We start from the raw sequence: 14,916 nt of genomic DNA on the forward strand, positions 1-14,916 counted from the left end.
ATGATTCTTTATTGTTTTACATCTCAAGGAGTTTGCCTCTTAAGACGTAAAACAAGAATATTCAGGCAGTGTTAGTGAAATGAAGTTGTAATCTCCCATCTCTTTGAAAGGGAATAAATGTTTTAGCATAAGTTAACAAAAGAAGCTTAAATGAATCCTCATTAACAGTTGTGACTAAATAAATGGATGCCGACCAATAGCGAAACTTGTTTCTCTACATTTTTTCTAGCAGCTTGGACTCTTGTGATTCCCCACAGATAGAGATGTTGTTTGATTGCAAACTGAAACGTAGCACAGTGATGCTCCCCGCTGCGGCGCAAATTTCAGCGATTCTCCAGGCTTTAGAGCAGCACAATAACCAGGGGATGAAAGTTTTTGCATTTCGGTCGCCTTTGGGATGACGACTCGTAAACCCTTTTCTGAGACAATCTCATATCTGACTCTGCCCAGCTGATTATATGATCAGGGAAGCCTGGTGTTCATCGCCAGAACAGGAATTTCACTCAGGAAAAACACTCAGAATAGATTTTATCACCAGAACACGCATTTCTGTCGCTGCGTGAGATGATATGCTTACACGTTAGATCAGCATCTGAAAGCTCGCAATCCTGAGACTTGGAACCCCACTTACTCATAAAACCCTTGAATGAAAAGCTGCAATGCCTCGCTTCTGTTTTCAACAATGTCAGATCAGTGTTGGTTTTCCTTCATACGCAGCAGGAATAGTCATGTACATTGTTAAGTTATGAAGCTGCTTTCTCTGTCCCACAAACAAACTTGATTAGAGATTTGATTCCACTTCATTATGTATGCAGTTATTAGTGATGCAGACTAAGCTTTGTAATGTATTCAGTGTTTTTGTCATTGTTTTTAAGCACACTTTTGCAACCTCCTAATCAGTTACTGGTACATTGATTCCCCACATTATACCCATTTGTTTTTGAAGAATTGCTGGAAACATGGTGCTTGAAACCGAACAATATACAGTATTAGCCAGAATTGTGCATCCAGAGAGACGTTTTTGCCCATTCTGTTTTGCAAAGAATGGATGGAGAGTGTCTGTGACTGTGAACATAATATTTCAGGGGTTACTACAGATTATAGATTGGATTTAGGTCTAAACTCTGACTTAATCATTTTAACACTCGTATATGTATTCCTCTGAAACTGTGGTATTCAAACTTTTTGAGTTTTTCTTTCTTTTTAATTGTAATTGAAAAGGAAAAAATATATATTTTAAAAAAAAATATTTGTTTTAATTTTTAGTTTCTGTAATAGTTTTTTTTTTCATATAAAAAAAAGAAACGATATATTTTTTTTATTTCAACCTGCCAAATAAACAATAAACTTAGCATACAATATTTTACTAAAATTAGTCATCTCATTCTGGCTAGATTCCATTTGGGGGAACCACCTATCATGTATTTCTTATTTCATTCACATTTATTCTCCGATATGTGTTGCTCTGTCACATAAAACCCCAATGAAATTCATTCAAGGCTGTAACGTGATAAAATGTGAAAATTAAAGAGGTATCTTTGCAATAAACGGTCCAATCAGTCTGACTGCAGTCTGTTTAGACTGAATTCGGCTATTTATACCATAAACGCGATAAAGTTTGTCTTTTTCACCGTCTCACAGAGAGAAGTCCTGTTTATTTTTGTAATGCCTTCAAGATCCAGGCAGGGGCGGTGGATGCTGACTGGCTGCAACCCATCACTGCCTTCAGTTCGCTCTGGCTTAGCAGCTGTTGCTATGGATACAGGGCCGGGCCAGTCGGTGTGATGCAGACTACGTTTGTCAGAGAAGCACAGGGGGCAGTATTGAGCTCACGGTTGTTTTCTCTGAGACCTGTCCTCTCTTGGAATATCCATACCCTGTCGGGTAGAGATATTTCCTACAGTAGGTTTACCAGAAGAAAACCAAAAGACAAAAAAAAAACTTTCAGTAAATCAAATACATAGATATATGTACTTTTGCTTTCCTTGTTGGTTTATTTGATTATAACTGTTACTGAGCTGTTTTATTTCCTGAATGATGGATGAGTTGGTGCCTGTACCTGGATCAGCTGCAGCTGTTCCCTGTCAGGGGTCACAATCGCCTCCCCCTGCCCTCTCTCTGCCTTCTCTTTAATCATTATGACATATGGTTAAGCTCTGATCTGCAGTGATGGAAATGTTAACTGTACATAGCTGCTGCTGGTTGAATCAATTAAATACTGATTAGCCCTGATTATCTGATTATCTTGAGCCACGAATGCACTCCTCACTTAGATGATTACTTAAGTCGTAACTTTGTGCAGCCTGCATACATAGCTTCAGTTAACTCTGTGCCAGTCAGGCTGCAGGGACACGATTCCAGTTTGACTTTTTCATCTGAGAATAACAACAGTTGGTTTGTAAATGGCTCGCTAAAAGAAGGATTTCTTTGTAATCATACCCTGTGCCTGGCAACATGCCCTGTGATGTTCAAAAGATAATTCAAGTGAGAAGAGAAAGAGGGGGAGAAATTGTTACCCTGCATGCCAGACTGTGTATTCTACATCGATACAAAACCAAGTTCCCAGCCAAATGTGGCCCGGCTGCCAAATCTGACTTGGCTCAGTGCAAGACAGGCTGGCATCCAGGCATATGACTGTGTTCCCTGCTTTGTCACTTAGACTGTGCTTTGTGTTAAAAGGATGATTGTGTCTGGCACTGCCCAGTGTGCTGACTGAAGTTACAGTCGGCCTCTCTGCGTGGAGACCTTTTTCCGAAGCCGTGCATACCTGGCAATATTCACGCGGTTAGAGAGGGAGAGGAAGGATGAGACGAGTGTGCTGATTTCCATCACAATACGGCTGCTATAATCACAGCTAGAGACACGTCAGGAGATCGGAATCAGCCAATTATTAACTTGATCAGTGAATACGCCACACAAAGACTGAAATCTTGACCTCACTCGTTATCACGGATGCTGCTTCTGAGAGAAGAAGAATCAAAGTTGGCTATTTTTAGCACTGATGGGTTGTTCAAAAATAAACTCAGGAGAATCACAGGCACATACAAAGTGATTTTGGATTTGTACCAAAGTACACTGGTCTTTATTAAAACATTGCTCTAAAGAAATATATTGTTCACAGGGGATCTGTTTGAGAAAAGTTGTCATCCACATACCTGTTCTAAACATGTCAATCCCATAGGCGCAGTGTAGCGCAACGCTATGTCACCAAATCGGATTGCTTCAAAACAAAACAAGTTTATTTGTGTAGACAGATATATAGGTTTAACTACTTTTAAATAGCGTATTAGAATATAAAGTCTACTAAATGCAAGATTATTTTGATTGGGAATCATGTCAAAACAAGTAGCTTATTTGTCGCAGACTGTAATGCACGGGACCCTAAATCTCCTTTTCCCCATGTATACACACAAAAACAAATTCAGAGTTTTCTTAGGTCTTCACTTTGGCCGGAGGTTTTCCAAATAATTATTTTTATTGATATTAAACTGAGGTTTTGTGTGGATGAAAGGTCAAAACTCATGAATATATATTTTTCCAGATATCTGCCTGTGTGTGAGTTGGCCTTAAAAAGAAAGTATGTTGTCTACAGCATTTTGAAACATGCCTGCGACAGTAAGGGAGAGCAGTGCTTTTAGTAGATAACAGGAAGGCTCAGTCGAATACAAATAAGTTATTTTTTCTTTAGAGGACATGCATAAACATTACTGTTTGGACTGCTAGCCTTGCTAGGAAAAATTACTGAAGGGAGTTTAAATTGAAACTTGAATAATTATTTTGTTTTTATCTTAAATTGGCAAAACTGTTTTACAGTTACTAAGATCTCATTTAGATGCAGTGGGATGACTTGAAACTGGCTGCATATTATGAAACAAACCCTTCATACATGCCACAGCTGAAAGTAAAGCATCTCTTAAGCTTTTATACTATCTAGAAAACACATTTTTGGTTCTGTTTTTGTCGTAAAATTAATTTTTTGATTAATTGCAATTACGTTTTTACTCTTTTCCAGAGGCAAGAAAGAAAATTGATACACAAGTATTTGTTACAAAATTACAAAGTTTTTAAGGGAGCTGTTTGGAATCTTTGGATTTTGTTGTAACCGGTGTTGGATTATTCCTACCCAACCCCAGCAGCGTCCAGGTCAGACAAGCTACAGCAATATCTTCTATTTCCTATCATGCTAAGCATTCAGTGCATACAAAGACACTTTTGTAGCGAGAGGTGTTAAATATCAAGGTAGGTAATAACAAGTCTTAGTGGAATGTTAAAGGTCTATTCCCCTTAACTCCTTCCAGTTTCAAATCAGCAGAAAGCCGTCAAAGCTTCCCATTGTTACTATAATTGCCCTGCGAGCAGTTGGCTCAAGTTTCATTGAAGTTTATATGTTTCTCCAGCGTGAACACAGATGTCAGGTGCCAGCAGATCCAGCCAGTGCCCGGTCTGGCTATGCATGTCTGAACAGGGGCTTGGATGGCTGATCAGAGTCGAGGGGCGCTAGGATGGACTCAATGGGAGATGCCTGGAAAGTAACGGGGGCTTTCCGCTTTTTCTCGCTGTCTGAAGCGCTTTTGATGTTTAGCCTGGCTTCCTCTGATGCTCTCGTTCTGTGTGACAGACTCTGCCTCCTTCTCTGTTTCTCTCAAGTAAACCTCCCTTCTGTCGAGGATTGTATGTCTCGCTTCCAAAACCGTGCTTGTTTTGGGGGCGGCGGGCTTATGGAAAATCTATACCAGGTGGGCTATGTTTGAAAGATATGTCTTTTCTAATTATCTGTTTTTCAAGGGGGATATTGGGTGGGTGGTCACTGGGGCCAAATGTTCTCCAGATCCCACCCTTCCTCCTGCTTGAGATTCACTTCATTTCAGGAAAATGACTCGTGCTCCATCGCAGACCCAGACAGATGCCTGGAGCTGTTGGGCATGGGTATTGAGAAGATTTATTGTTTCGTGTTTGAATCACATTCCCAAACTGGGAATTTTTAAAATCAGAAGTCAAGACGTTCCCATCTGGAATTTGTACGTTCCTTTGAAGATTTTTGTGAATTAAATACCAGCAAAACTCCAGACATCTCACAGTTGGAGAGTTCAATATGTGCTTTGGCTTCATCATGTATATCACAGCCTTTAAACTGTGAAGTTTTTTAAATAGTTTAACTTGTTTGGATTGAGATCCAGATCTAAATTGTTGCTAGACTGTAGATGTTTAGAGAATTTATATTTTTCAGCAGCTGACTAATAATTTTAACACCCCTTTTCTATTGGCTTGAAGGGAATTCTGAGATTCTTGAAGTCCACGAATTAATGAGTTATGAAATTTATATTGTACTTAGGATAGGTAAAAGCGACGGCTAGTTTTAGCAATAGCAAAGGAACATTTTGTGGTCCTAATTCCCCCAAGATAAGATATCTGAATAAATATTTCATGGATCTCTTGAATTTTTATGAATTCCTTATGATAATAATTATTCAAAATAGAACAATATTTACTCACAGTACTGTGAAAAAGTACTTGCTTCTTTACATAGCTGTTCAGTTTCCTTTTATTGTCACGGTTCAACTATAACCTCTCTGACAACGTGAAATAGACTCAAAGACCTAAAGAAGAAACGTGTCATTGCCAGTTCTAAAGTTCTTTGACAAAGGTTGAGACGATGTTTACCTATCACTTTGTTATATCCAAAACCATTTCTTAGGCTTTGGAACTGCAGCAAATCAAAAGTGAGAGCCATTATCCACAAACAGAGACAACCTGGAGCAGCGGTGAACCTTCACAGGAGTCCCCAGCTTAGCAAAATGATTTACAAAATCCATTGATGGACTGACTCATCTGATCAGATTGAAATGCTGTGGCATGATGCCAACTAGGCTGTTCAAGCTCAAAAAACAAATTTAGTGTGGTTAAATTAAAACAAAGAAATATTAATCAAAGTTTCTCAACAGTGATGAAAAGGGACTTCTTTCCAGTTATTACAAACACTGAAGGCAGCTGTAATTTAATGTTTTCCTTCTGCCACTCCAAGTTGGACCAACGTAAATATAAAGGGTTAACAGAGAGAAAACCCTGACATTGTGAAACCCTTTAGGAGAATAGGTTTAAAGTAGCAATTTATCCAGCCACCTTCTAAGTATTATGAGCCGTGGATATTAAAAGCTCCCTTTGTTCTTGTAAAGCCAGCATTGTGTAGCGTCTCGTCTTTTCAGCTGGCTGCACCTTCCACCTCTAGTAGATTCTAGCATTTTAGTTTGAACCCCAGGTACCAAATGTTTTGTTATCTGTGATAAAGGTAAAGCATTTTTTTAATAAAGGGAAGCGAATCCAGAGGGATATTTCACGCAAGACCTTGAGGTTTACAACTAAAATAAAGGTCCAGTTATTTATTTATCTGATTTTTTTCATCTCCGCAATCCATAGCCGCAATTTGCAGTCGAGCCAGCGATCAGTATGCATTTTTAAAATCAGAAGCAACTATTATTAAACACCAAGTATTGACACCAGTTGCTGATGTTATTGGCGAAGTGCGGCCACAGAGGAGCAGCAGATATTGCTATCTACTTAATCAGCACATCCCTCCATAATTACCTCTCCCTCCTTCATCAGTGAAGAAGTCCGTGAGGACCTTGTTATTCATACCGTCGTGACTTTGAAGGGTGTCTGTTCATTTTAATGAAAGTCATGTTGCTTTAGCAGGATAAGGATACATAAAGAGTGAATGAAAGAGGGATCAGATCTACCATAAGTGGATTAAAGCCTTTGCTTTGTCTCCTTGAGGTTATGTTGTAGGCTGAGATGGATTTTTCAAATATATTGAATAGTTATTTGTATCTAAAACCATTATTGTAACAAGATGTGTTGAGCTGAGTATTTTTGGATTTTGATACAAACCTGTCAGTTTTGTTATATTTATGTTTTGGGGGATTGTTTGTGTATCGCAAGGATTTCTTGAGTTGGAAAGTCTCTTGCTATGTGGAAAGTGTCTGTTCTTTGCTGCTAAATATTGTACTATCTTTACAAAGCAATGATATTGATATTTAAGCAACTCTCCAAGTCCAGTAAGGTATAAGCGGTAGACAAACACATGTATAAATAATGGAGATCACCAATTTTTGTGGCTGATCTCTAGATTAAAAGGTTTTTAAGCTTTTAGCCACTGATATATATGAGCCTTTTTTTTCTATTTATCTTCAAAATCTATGCTTTAAGAAAATAAATAGCCAACACTTTGGCTATTTAATTTCTCTTGTTCATGTAATAAATGATAATTACATACATATATTGATGTGACACTGCATCCATGAAAGAGGAGTCACTGTAAAACAGGATTTGGCTGATTGAAACAGACGAGACAATTACTGAATTGATATTTAAGCTGCCTTCAGCATCATAGATTAGCAAAAATTACAACTAGGAGAGCTACCATTATTAAAAATAACATCTGTGCTTTCAAGAGAGGATGTAAGAAGACAATGAATAAAAGTTTTTTTTTTTACTAATGTACAGGTAAAAGCTATAAATCTACTCAAGAATCAAAAATGTACTTTGAGTAAGAGTTTTTTTTTTCACCAGCAGTGTGTTTCTTGTGTGCAGCATTAAAAGCACAGGTGGGAACATTAGCCTCAAACCACTTGTGTGAACTCCAGAATAAAACAAAAACAACTTTACAAAAACAAATTAAAACATGTTCACGCCAACACTTAAAACCTCTGAGAGTATGATTTAACTCTCAGCCATCCAGCATGTGGATTATAAAGTATTTACCTGCATTCTGGAGCCAGAGTGATGTCATTAGTTTATCTGCAACATAATGTGAAGAGATTTAGCTGCAAGCTAGCTTAAACCTGCTGATTTTAAAATAAATAAATAAATAAATTTTTAAGTTTTTTTTGGTGCAGCTTGTTCTGATTGTTTCTGGTGTTGTGTCCTTAAGCGTTGCCCTGACAACTAAAACTCACAGAGAGTAGATGGTGTGACTTGCAATTTTCTCCATCGTTCATGCGCCTGCTACGGGCAATTATCCTGTACTGGTCAATTTTTACAATAAGGTAGTATGCAATGAGATTTTTCTTCTTTTTATTATTTAGCTATTTTTGGTCTGTAATGGTTGTGAGCCACTTGAAAAAATACTCAAAAGTGACTACAGATTTTACAAACCACTTTAAAACATATAAAGGTACAAAAGAAAATTTGTAATGCAAGTAAATCTAATTTGTACCCTTCCAGTTCTGGAGAATTGATACTCAAAAACATAACTAAGTTAGCATTCTGCGAGTGAATGTTTTGGTCTGTGTGTTCACTGATCAAAAACTGATTATTTTTTAATCTTAAGCCGGCTGGTAAAAGGGCAAAACAATTGACAGGTTTTACTCAACAACCATTTTTTAGATGCAATTTGTTTTTAGAGATTTGCTTTCAAATGAATATGTGTTTAATTTCATTAAATGCATTAACAGAGCGTCAGTCAAGCTTTCAACACGCAAACATCATTAAGATGTGATTTTAATATCTTATGTGTTGGCAGACTTAGCTAAACACTTGAATGCACCAATGTCACTGAAATAAAATTTCCATTAAAGTCCTTTTTTTTTTAAAGTAAAAGCAGTTCTTATATTAATAAAATGGGCTCATTGGGCTTCAGTTGTCATTTACTACATAAATTTACCATCAATATACCAACCAGTGCAGAATGCTCTTCTGTGCTGTGCAAACAATCTCAATCATCGGATTTGTACACATTCACATACACCCCCCCACACACACGCAAACACACCCCCTCACACACATGCACACAGTTTCCATGGAAACAGGATCCAGGGCCTTTTTACGACTGGTTGTGCGCCCCAGACAACCAAAATTGTTCTCAGCAGCCACGCAAAGATGGGAGATAAATAATTTGTACACTAAATAATTGGACACAGTAAAATACAGGAGAAAGTGATGAGCTGCTGTGAATTTAGATGAAGCTCCCCCTCCTCTTTCTTTCGCTAAACAGGCTGCCTTTTTTTTTTTTTTTGTCTGACTGACTGCATCCACCCTCATTGTTTTCGGCTGTTATGTTGTCACATTGTTTTTGTGCTGTGTTTGCACATTAAGCTCTGCCAGAGCTCATTCAGATCAGAAAAAAATCAAAAAATAAACCACACCAGGCACACACCTGGACCTTCTCTAGTCACACTGCCCTTGAGTAGCCTAATGTGTGTCTGAGGTCCAGATGGCGTAGCAGTGGGAGGGCTGCGTCGTGGTGTTAGCCTTACTGCTAGCAGTTTCAGTTTTGGCCCGTCCCAAGCTGGTAGGAGAAACGGCTTACAAGCGGTTATCCCTCTGTGGGACGATGGCAAGCGTGCAGGTCACAGCGATGCGCTTCAACTTAGCGGGATCAACTTGTTCACTTCATTTGGTGGGAGCCAAGTGTTCTGGTCATTTAGCACATAATTGTGGAGAAGCTGTAATATTTTGGCTCTCATGATATCTGTCTGATTGGCTTATTGTTGCATTAGTTGAATTTATGCACTGACATGTTTATTTTTGACTATTTTTGACAGGAACAAAGTTGAATAAGGACCTGAAGCATTATCTAAGCCAGCGCTTCCAGAAGTCATCACCTGACCACGAACTGCAGCAGACCATCCGAGAAAACCTGTACCGTCACGCAGTGCCTTGTGAGTCTGATGCTTTCTTTTTTTTTTCTTACACAATCACCACCACATCAGCATCTATTTGTATTTTATGTTCCAAATTCACCCTAATTTCTTAGGAGTGCATAACGGAATGACTGAAGAATGCTTGGAGTTAAAACTTATTTACCAAAAAATGTCATGCAGGCATGCATTTGTGACATTTGTGACACACCAGTGGTGGAACACAGTGGTGGCAGTATCATTTTGTGAGTACGCTTCTTCAGCAGATGGAGAAGTTAGCTAGAATTGGTGGGAATGTATGAGGTGAAACAAATGATTCAATATCTGGCATTAGAACAATCTTTAACCAACATTCATGTTTGTCCAGACCTAAATCCAGTTGATGTTCTTTATTCAGTCGCCCTGTGCTCGACCTCTTTTGCAAAGCAGAATGGGTAAAAAAAAAAAAAAAACATTCTTTATATGTGGAAAACTGATGGAGGTTAAAGCTGCACAATATGTATCAAACAGAAATATTTGTGTTTGGATGCAATGTGTGGTGGTCTATATTATTTCAAGGACTATGCAATAAAATTTTGCATTCCAACATTGAATCTGGCCTCTTGGAAGCAAATCACAATATTCAACATAATGCTTTCTTTATATCATGCAGGACTTTCACAAATGTACTCCAAAAATGTTTGCAGTCAAAGGTGATTGGATAAATATTGCCTTAAATCTACTAAATACAAATTAATTCCACACTTTTCATCAAATCTTGTCGCTTTCCTCCCACCTCTCAATTACACACTATTTGAATCCTCTCAGTATATTGAAGTCATCAATTGTAACGTGATGAAGTCTGGAAAAGGTTTAAAAGGATACGAATACAAAGCACTTCATATTTCACTCTGCTGGTGCAAGAACTTCACACACATGATTATTGAGTCATTGCCTCAGCCTTTGGCCAATTGGTGGTAGATCAGTGTTTCATTTAGGATATTTGCCCCACACCAACACTTGACCCTTATTTCTAATTAGGGCTGATTGTTTAAGTCTGATCAGAGTAGTGTTACATTTGTCTGTAGGCCAATATTGACCATGCAGTTAGCTAAGCCGATTAAGCCACATCCTCCGTGGGACCGACCTGATCTTATTGCTTTAACTGCTTTATCACACAACACATCTCTCTTCCTCCCAGCAGCGATGATAACACTCTCCACCCATTCTATCAGCACAGAGCTGGTTTTGCTAATACATCTGATCAATCTTATGTTATGTGACTTTCTAGCGAATAAATCGGTTGCTATGCAGATAAAATTGTCCTGCCTCAGCATAAATCCAGCTGTTCTGTGAAGGCCTCAGAACTTTGTTGAAGAGCATTAGTGAACAAACAGCATCATGAAGAACAAGGAACACGGCAAGCAATATCCAAAACTTTGAACACTTGAAGGAGCTTTTCTCAAACCAATTTGAAACGGACAGAGTAGGAAACAGCTGCAAACTTATCAAGACATGGTTCTTTACTTAACGGGGTGGCGGGAAGAAAGTTATTGCATTCAAAAAGCGTAAATCAGGAGCAACGACAAATATCTTTAAGATGGTCCCCTGACCACAATTGAACTTTTTAGCATATATGAAAAACACTACATATTCCTTTAGTAAAACATAGTGGTTTAAGCATCATCGTGTGGGGAAGATATTTTAGAAGCGATGGATAATATGGTCAGAGTTGACAGAATTTTTAATGGAGCTAAATACAGGGAATTATGGAAAAGAGCATGTTAGAAGCTACAGAAACACAGTCAGTGCTACAATGGAAGGGTTTAGATAAAGCATTTTTTGTCAAAATGACCGAGTCAAAGTCAAACCTAAATCCTACTGAGAATCAATTTTTATGTTTCCTTCTCTATCATCATTAAGCAGTACCTTTCTCTGGTTCATCCCATAAAATGCTATTAAAATTCATTGCAGTTTGTGTTTGAACCTTGACTAAATCTACTGAAAAAAATTAGGATTATACTTTTGCAAGGCCAAGGCAGAAAACGTATACGAAGCAGATTCTCAGATTCATTGCTTAGTTTTAAGCTTGACAGCAATTAAACAGTATTTTCATTCCCTGCCTTTTTAATTAGTTTACTTCTGATTCTCCCCCATAAATTACTTTCAGTATGCAGGAAGCCCATTTCGGGGACTTTGTCTGCACTACGCCATATGTCGGCCAGACACTGTTACTTGGTGGGGGTCTGGTCATAAATGCCCACTGCAATTACTGAGTGGTTTCAGGCACGCTAATGTTGTTTGAAGTTAATAAAGCATGACATCACTCTCCTAGCCACTTGTTCTCTGGGGTTATAAAGTTTTTGTTTTGTGGTCATGGAGCAGGTAGGTGATAGAGTAAAGGTTGCAATTGACAGATGCCATTTTTGTTTGACGTAAATAACTAAAGGTAAAAATTAGTTGTTTAGATAGCTTGTATAAGGTAGACGTAGTCAGACATATTGACTTGTATCACCAGATCAAATGTTTACCAAACCTCTGTTCATCTGCAGAGATTCAGAAATGGTAGCAGATGGGGAGGTGTTACTATGCAAAAATGCCTCTCTGTCATTCCTGCACAAGTCTCTGAGATCTACCAGAACACTGATTTTTAAAGTTTCCATCGAGTATGATTTAGTGGTTGTATGAAAGCCATCTGTTTAGTTGCATCAACAGTGAGGGGGCTTCCGTTTTATGTTGACTTGTAGCTCTCGTGATGCCTTTTGTGAGCTTTTCACACCCCTCACCCTGCTGTCTCACGTTGACCTCGTTGCCTTTTGCAGCCAAGAGGACACTCAAGGCAATCAATAAGAACGTGACCCCTTCCTTGGTTTTCCACCGTCAATAGCCTCTGAGGAACTGCAAACATGTTTTTAAAAGACCTATAGGACTACACAGAAATAGAAAACGCTCGGTTTATCACTTTAAACATTTTGTCCTGCAAGGGTTATCAAAGAATTCTCGTACAAACTTCATAGCTTGTAAAGTCTTAGTTCTACATACCAATGATCACGCTCTGCTGATCACCAGCAGGACATTGTGGGTTTTAGTAGCTTTAGTAGGTGAGAACAGTTCAGTTAAGGCTCCACTAAATGGAGCGTGGAAGTTAGTGGTGGAAGCTAAGGGTCCAAAGCGCATACATTCAATGCCATGCTACAATCACAGTGCCATAGAGTGGCCTGGCATGACAACTACGTCTGACTCAAGGTGTCTTGGCAGCATAAACATGGCACTTTTTCCCAATCAGTGTCTGAAAATACTAACAGTTTCAATTCAGAAGTCTTGTAAACGTGATCATAAAGACAGGTTAAGCAAGGACCAGACCACCTGGCACTCCAGCTGGTAGATGATTGATTGCCCAAATATACATATTTTACAGATTGCCACTGTAATATCATCCACTGTTGCGTGAATTCAAGTTTTGATCTCAGGGTATGGTAAGTGGTTATTCTTGCTTGTAAGCAAGTGGTTGATTCAAAGTAGCAAGTGGTTGATTCATGGGCTAACATAGGAGTTTTATATATTTTACATGCTCCATTCAAGTAGTAAAGCATGTTTTCCATAGACAGCTCAGTCTTTTCAAACTGGCACTTATGACAACATAGAGTAAGCTGTAGTACTCCAGCAAAAACATTGACACTATACTATTAAAACAAGTCGTAGCTTGTCGATCAAACATCACCTGTTCTCTAGTCACCACTACTGTCTGCTATAGGAAGTATGTTTTACATATTATACAGCTCCATTTTTAGGTAAAAATTTAAACAAACATTTTAAACAAAGTTCTGTGCCTTGCGTCCACACTGAAATAGTCCTTTTGGGGCCCCAAAATGTTACTTTTTTAAATGGGTTTCAGAGTGAAAATCCTGCCCTCTTGTATTCATGTAGATTGTGAAAACACTGACGTATTAGCCCAGACTTTTTTATACGAGGTGCCTGTTGAGGCATATTTGATACGGATACTAAGTCATTTGTGAAGTATATTGCTACCATCTAGTCATCTAGTGGTCAGAGTGTTCAGAACATCTGACTAGTTTTACTGTATTAAGTTGTTTCTGAAATACTCAGATGACAGACCAGAGGGTGTTATATTGAAAAACATGGTGTAAATACGTTTCAAACCCTTGTTGTACTACATGTGGTCAAAGATTAAAGCTTTTATTCCATCACAGGCTCAAACGAAGTAGGTGTAAAATGCATATAAGAAAACTAAAAAAAAAGTGATCTTTTTCAGACCAGTAAGCACACCATATTCAAGGTTCATCAGCTTATGCTAACCACGCCACCCTTATCTGTTGAAGTTATTACCACACAAAGAAGACTCAAAGAACCTTTAGGATGAGGTGCTTATTATGAACTCGGTGGAGTAGTGGCTTTTGATCTTTACCCTCCACAGAACTGACCCATTTCTATTTAGAGTAGAACAGAGAGAAATTCTTACCAAGTAAATTTACATTGGATATTCATTGTGTTGATCAGTATCACTGTCCTAATTTATTTATGGTTGACAGTTTCGATATTGGTTTTAAATCGAGACTTCATCTCTAAAAATCTCAACTCAAATGCCATGGTGGGGAAAAAAAAATTTGCTGTTACCATAATACCCTGATCAAATATAACACCCAGTGGACCCACTCTCCCCTGAATGCTGAGGCATTTGTCTGCTTCCCTTGTGGTCACCCCATCAATGCATTCCCATTCTCCTGTTACCCCCACAAGCCCTCCTCTCCCTCTGTCCTGCTTCCATTCCTTAAACCCCCTCCACGCCACTTCACTCCACTCCCCGAAAGCTATGACACAACTGTCTTTCCTCCCCCTGCTGCCTCTGCAGCTCTCTCTTCCGTTCAGTAGCAGTCTCGGTCTTCCTTTCTTATTTTTTTCTTGCCAGTTGTAAGCAGTCGGAGCAATAGCAGCAGGAAGTGAGAAAGCTTGTGTTGTTGGATTTATACCTGGCTTTAACCCCTGATGCTCGGCGTTACAAACGTGGCTCGGGTGTCTCCCACATCAAGGCAAGTAGCATTGTTTACCGATGGCTCAGTAGTCACGTCTGAGCTGAACAAGGTTTGCAAAAGCCTGCGTTCACGTGCATATGTCATGAATAGCAGTGCTAGCTTTGCAGACGATTGGACGACCTGTATATAGGCTAAGAGGACAACTCGATTGGAAGGGGGGGTGCTGAAGCTGTGGGGGTCCTGATGGGGGTGGGGTGTAGTTTTTGTGTGGGGGGTAGAAGGGGGATGGGCAAAAAGGATTGAAAGACGCA

General features: G+C 38.9%; 1 protein-coding gene across 8 annotated transcripts in view; it reads left to right on the top strand.

The window, feature by feature from the left end:
- The window catches only part of magi1 (membrane associated guanylate kinase, WW and PDZ domain containing 1), a 148,675-nt gene that overhangs the window by 49,857 nt on the left and 83,902 nt on the right, over positions 1–14,916 (top strand). For all 8 annotated transcript variants that reach the window (XM_023325657.1, XM_023325660.1, XM_023325658.1 and 5 more), the window contains exon 2: positions 9,540–9,656. In XM_023325657.1, the coding sequence (XP_023181425.1) occupies positions 9,540–9,656 (117 nt within the window). The remainder of the gene's footprint in view (positions 1–9,539; positions 9,657–14,916) is intronic.

Source organism: Xiphophorus maculatus, chromosome 20, assembly GCF_002775205.1.
Source record: "Xiphophorus maculatus strain JP 163 A chromosome 20, X_maculatus-5.0-male, whole genome shotgun sequence".
Taxonomy (NCBI): Eukaryota; Metazoa; Chordata; class Actinopteri; order Cyprinodontiformes; family Poeciliidae; genus Xiphophorus; species Xiphophorus maculatus.